Raw genomic sequence first — 6,171 nt, forward strand, 5'->3', positions numbered from 1 at the left:
CCCCCATCCAGGGGCGGCTCCTGACGCCCTCATACGGCGACGGAGGCGGCCACGGCTTCTGGGTGCGATGGAAGTCCTCTGGTAGCAAAGGGTCCAGAATGTCGTCCCTGGCCACCCAAGAACGTTCCTCTGGTCCGTAACCCTCCCAATCTACTAGATACTCCAGCCAACCACCCCGTCGCCGTGAGTCCAGGATGTCTCGGACCAGGTAGATGGACGGTTGGTCAAGGATTTCTGGAGGAGGAGGTTCGTCGGGTTCGGTGCGTCCTGGAGCAGAGGGAGAGTGAGGTTTAAGGAGTGAAACATGGAAAGTAGAGTGAATTTGGTACCTGGGTGGGAGTCGGAGTTCGTAGGTGATTTTGTTGATCTGCCTCTGTATCGGGAATAGACCAATGTAGCGGGGACTCAGCTTTTTACAGGGCAGGCGGAGACGCAGATCCCGGGTGGACAGCCATACTTTCTCTCCTGGATGGTAAGTGGGAGTGGGAGTACGCCGAGCATCTGCGAAGGCCTTATGCCTCCGCACTGCACGTTCGAAATGGAGGGGAGCTGAGTCCCACACTCTCTCGCTCACTCTGAACCAGTGGTCTACAGCTGGAACCTCTGACGGTTCTCCTGCCCACGGGAAGAGCGGGGACTGGTACCCGAGTATGCACTGAAACGCCGTGAGGCCGGTGGTGGTCTGGGTCAGGGAATTCTGTGCATACTCGGCCCAAGGGAGGAAACGGCTCCAGCTGTGTTGGTCGTCGTGACAATATGCCCGGAGGTAACGTCCGAGTTCCTGGATCTTCCTCTCAGTCTGGCCATTTGTCTGGGGATGGTAGCGTAGCCTGAGGATAAGTTGACCGTGACCCCTAGTAGTCGGAAGATTGCCCTCCAAACTTGGGAGATAAACTGTCAGAGACTACATCCTCGGGGACTCCGAAGTTTCTGAAGACGTGAGTGAATAAACTTTCTGCAGTGTCGAGAGTGGTTGGAAGTCCTGGGAGGGGGATTAGCTTACAGGCTTTGGAAAACCGATCTACGACCACCAAGATGCAGGTATTCCCATCGGAGTTGGGTAAGTCAGTTACAAAATCGATTCCCAGGTGAGACCAGGGTCGATGGGGAATCGGCAGGGGCACTAGCTTGCATACGGGGAGGTGACGAGGGGTCTTGGACATGGCACAGACTGAGCAACCTCGGACGTACCTGATGACATTCTGGGTCATACTGGGCCACCAGTACCGAGCTTGGAGGAGCGAGAGGGTCCGTTGGCTGCCTGGGTGTCCAGAGCCCGGTACATTGTGAACAAAGCCCAGAAGGGATTGTCGTTGGGGCGTGGGCACATACGTTTTCCCTTCTGGGCCTCCCTGCAGAGCAGGTTCGGTAAGAGTGGCGGCTCGAATGTCCTCGTTAATGTTCCAGTGAATGGGGCTTACAATCAGGGCTGGAGGGAGAATGGGCTCAGGATCGGAAGGTGTGTCTGTGGAGTGCATGCGTGAGAGGGCGTTGGCTTTATTGTTACGATTCCCGGGACGATAGGTGATGGTGAACTAAAACCTGGTGAAGAACAATGCCCAGCGGGCTTGGCGTGGGTTAAGTCTCTTGGCTGCTCTGAGGTATTGGAGATTTTTGTGGTCGGTAATGACTGTGAACGGATGGTTTGCTCCCTCCAGCCAGTGCCGCCACTCCTCCAGGGCGAGTTTGATGGCCAACAACTCCCGGTTGCCGATGTCGTAATTCTGCTCCGCTGGGCTCAGTTTCTTAGAATAGTAAGAAACTGGCTGGAGGCGAGGAGGCTCACCATAATGTTGGGACAGCACGGCCCCAACGCCGGTGGTGGAGGCATCCGCTTCCACTACGAACGGCATGTCCGGATCAGGATGATGAAGGATGGGGGCCATGCTGAAGGCTGTTCTGAGTCTAGTGAGAGCTTTGTGGGAGCTGGTGGTCCAGGACAGGGACTTGGGTTGTCCTCGGAGCATGGAAGTCAAAGGAGCAGTGTGGGAACTGAAATCCTTGATGAATTGACGATAGAAGTTAGCAAATCCTAGAAATCTCTGAAGCTCCTTTACGGTCTGGGGAAGAGGCCACTCCTTGACTGCATCAACCTTCCCCTGATCCATCTGAATCCCTTCCTGGCCGACGATGTAACCCAGGAAAGTACCGTGGGGCGATGGAATTCGCATTTCTCCATCTCCAAGAGATGGTGTTGATGAAACTTCTGTAGGACCTGCTGAACGGGTTGGTGATGGTCAGCCACGTTCCGGGAGTAAATGAGTATATCGTCAATGTAGACAATCACAGAGCGGTGGAGGAACTCCCGGAACACCTCGTTTATGAATCCCTGGAAGACAGACGGGGCGTTGGCTAGCTCATACGGCATTACAGGGTACTTATAGTGGCCAGATGGTGTAATGAATGCCGTCTTCCACTCGTCGCCCTCCCGGATTCGAACGAGGTTGTATGCACTTCGCAGGTCCAGCTTGGAGAATATGCAGGCCCCACGGAGTTCCTCGAGGGCGGCCGGGACCAGGGGAAGTGGATAGGGCAGTTTCACCGTATGGGAGTTCAGAGTCCGATAGTCGATACAAGGCCGCAAGCGCCCATCCTTCTTGCCCACGAAGAAGAAACTAGACGCAGCTGGAGACGTGGAAGGTCGGATGAATCCTTGGTTAAGAGCCTCCTTGATGTATTCCTCCATCACCTTGCGCCCCGGGATGGACAACGGGTATACTCTACCCTTGGGGAGTTTTGCAGTTGAGTTTTGGTCCTGGGATATGAAATTGCCCGAGGAGCCCGAGTCGACGAGGGCAGGGACTGAAACAGAAAGGTCTGGGGTGAATAGTTGTACCGATAGCATTGACAACGTGGAAATGACAGGGTCTAGTTGGAGGGTACTCACCGCAGAACGTGGGGGTCTGACTGGGCAGGTCCTGATGTAATGATCCGCCGCAGCGCAGTATAGACAGACCGGCCGCGAGACGGCGAGCACGTTCCGACGGGGTGAGCCGGGAGGTGTCCACTTGCATCGGATCTGGTATTGGGGAACCCATGCCGGGCGTGACAGACTGCTGGGCGGCTTCGGTGGCGTGGCAGGCGGACAGATGCTGGGAAATTCGGTTGGCTTTTTGCATGGAGCTTTCCAGTCCAACGGAGTCATCATAGATAGCCATTTGAGCTTGTAAATGGGGATTCAATCCTTGCCGGTAAGAGCTAATTAGAGCAACCTCATTCCACCCGCTAGTCGCCGCCAGCATTCTGAACCGCAGGGTGTAGTCGTGAATGGATGCCGTGCCTTGGCGCAGCCGCAGTAACTGGTCAGACACCGATAGCACTCCTGCAGTGTGGCCAAAGACTTCTTCGAAATGGTTAGTGAAAGCATCATAAGAATTAATTATGGCACTATTAGCGTTCCATATGGCCTTAGCCCACAACAGCGCTCTTCCATTAAGAAGTGATATCAGGAATGCTACCTTAGTGCGTTCGGTGGAAAATTTCTGTGGCTGCATCTCGAACAAAGCCACTTGCAGGAGGAAGCCGACACACTCAGCTGCATCACCCGTGTATGAAGCAGGCATGGCCATGGGTCTGACAGAGGCAGATTGGGGGGGTTGTCGGAGGAAGCAGGGAAGCCCGGAGGGCGTTTACCAGCTCCTCCAGAACTTCTGCGGGTGTGGGAGGTCGAGGATCCATGGATGTCTTTGTATTGGTCTGGTCTTCTGTCATAAAGCAAGGCCAGACACAACGGGTAAGTGAAAGACAGGATGGTTTATTGATACAGGATGTGGAGGAGTGGAACGGGTTAGGTTAAGGCAGGTGAGTGTCAACAGAGTGAATGATTCCAGGGTTCTTATCTGAGTTCTGAGGGGGAGTGTCTGATGCCGGTTTCGTGGGAGATCGTGGAACAGCTTCCAAGGAGTCGTTGGAGGATCGCGGGAGAACCAGAGGGTAAGTCTTTCTAGGAGAATATCGTATAGAGAGTCCAGAACAGTCCATAGGAGTGAACGGTAGACCGGACAGTGAGTGACTGTGATGTGTGTGTATTTGTAGTGTGGCTTGACTGGTGACAGCAGGTGCGGGTGATTAGAACTCAGGTGACTGTGATCGGGTGATTATCCTGGCTGGTGACTGCAGTGACTGTGATGAATCCCTGACAGTATGAAATAGCTTCTGTGCTGCTATTGGTCAACGTCACCAATGTGACAGAATTCGTCGTGGACAACGGAAAAACAATTAAACATGCCAGTCTTTCTGTCGTGATGTTGTGAAGCATCGCAGACACGGAATCGGTTGTCTTCGACTATGACACACTACACGTACTGAAACAATGGAATCTTACGTCCCGACACCCATTGTCGTTTACGAATCCCCACGACACCCTACGTCAAGCAAATCGTGGCAAAATCGGGCTAGAATCGTGTAGTCTGAACCAGGCATTAGACATTTCAGTTAAGAATTTTTGTTACCCAATGCCTAAGAGTGTCACACTGAGTCGCATGAGGTCTCCCCTTCAGTAGTAGTGAAAACTATCACTACTACTACTACTTTGGAATAAGATTTCCAGTGTTCCACTACACCTGCTGTGCAGCAGTAACCAGACAGACTCCAAACGATGCCTTTGAATGCTTTAATTAGGGTTGGGTATCTCATTTCAATCAGAGAGAAACCCTCCAGCAAAAAAAAAAAAATACAACAGTTTTTATTATTTTCAGACAGACACCTAGCTGTCTTGTCCATACGCATCAGTTACTGCAACACACTAACAAAAATGTTGGCACATTTTGTATGAGTATAAATGTTAGGCATGCAAGAAAAAGACAAAAGTTAAGCCTGCAAAGAAGAGAAATGTTAGTTTTATATATTTTTTTAAATGATTAATTTAAAAGAAAATCCTTCATATTTGACCCACAAAGACCCAGGAGGGGGGAAATCTGAATGTACTATGAGAACAGCATTTCTGCCCATCCAACAGTAACAAGTACAGAGACAAACTCAGAAAATAAAGTGAAAATTGAAATATAGTATACTCAAGTACCTAATTTCTTTCAAGGATTTTATGTCATTAACCTTTGCAAAAGTTGGCAAGTCCAGTGATTATTTCATCTTCAAAATGACAATGGCAAGCACACCTTAGTTGCATTTAGATTTATTCAGTTTTATCTAAAGAGACTTGCATTTGGATTCAAGGTGTACATGAGCCAGATTAGAGTTTTGTAAGCAATATGCATCAGATGCATCAATATGTATTCAGTCATCGAATGGTCTGTGTCCATCTGTAGGTGTGAAACTAAGACTAATGTGATCAAGAATTGACTATTTTGTTTGATTTCACTGGAGAAATGTTTTATTTTTAACTAGACTTTAACTATATGTGACCCTGGACCACAAAACCAGTCACAATTATAATAATCTGAATAAATAAGCTTTCCATTGATGTATTGTTTGTTAGGATCGGACCATATTTGGCAGAGATACAACTATTTGAAAATCGGGAATCTGAGGGTGCAAAAAAATAAAAAAATAAATAAATTTAGAAAATCGCCTTTAAAGTTTTCTAAATAAAGTTCTTAGCAATGCATATTACAAAACAAAAATTAAGTGGTCACATATATCTCTCATTTCTGGGGTGAAAGCTGTGTTCACTACCACAGAAATGCAGGGTGCTGCTATGATGGGCTGGATATGGTGGTGAGCTCCGCTGTTGGTTGTCAGTTGGGAGACGACACTCATGGTGTGCGAGTGGTGGTAGTTACTGAAGATGACGTCATCCATCGCTACCATAGTCTGGACCAATTAACCGAAAGAGGAATGGACGAAGACCTGAAGAAATTTTTGGTTTGAATCCACCTGCAGATCACTAATCATGTGCTTGTATCTTCATGTTCAGCATTCATTATAGAACCTAAGCCATTGTTTGTACATTTAGAGCTTTTATGTGTGTGTTTTTACAGGAACGAAAAGAGCCTTACGTTCAGAATACATTAGCAAGCATTAAAAATTGGAACCAGTTGCTCTATTAATCTTTGATACTCACATCATCTGTCTCCATACTTTAATCATGAAAATGCATCTGAGAATTTCTTAAACACTGAAGTTAAATCACCTCATCATACTAATGGAGTGAGGAGATGCTAGGGTACAATGGTAGTTTAATAGTGCTGAACATTTTGGATGACAGTTTGATGA

General features: G+C 48.8%; 1 protein-coding gene across 1 annotated transcript in view; it reads left to right on the forward strand.

Annotated features, from left to right (window-relative positions):
* LOC107584109 (serine/threonine-protein phosphatase CPPED1-like) overlaps nt 1–5,826 on the forward strand; it is a 49,868-nt gene extending 44,042 nt beyond the window's left edge. Inside the window, 1 exon segment of the mRNA XM_016270552.1 lies at nt 5,619–5,826. Within this exon segment, the coding sequence (XP_016126038.1) occupies nt 5,619–5,826 (208 nt within the window).
* The last annotated feature ends 345 nt before the right edge of the window (nt 5,827–6,171 follow it).

The sequence above is a fragment of the Sinocyclocheilus grahami genome, unplaced genomic scaffold, assembly GCF_001515645.1.
Source record: "Sinocyclocheilus grahami isolate Dianchi unplaced genomic scaffold, SAMN03320097.WGS_v1.1 scaffold57.1, whole genome shotgun sequence".
Lineage (NCBI taxonomy): Eukaryota > Metazoa > Chordata > Actinopteri > Cypriniformes > Cyprinidae > Sinocyclocheilus > Sinocyclocheilus grahami.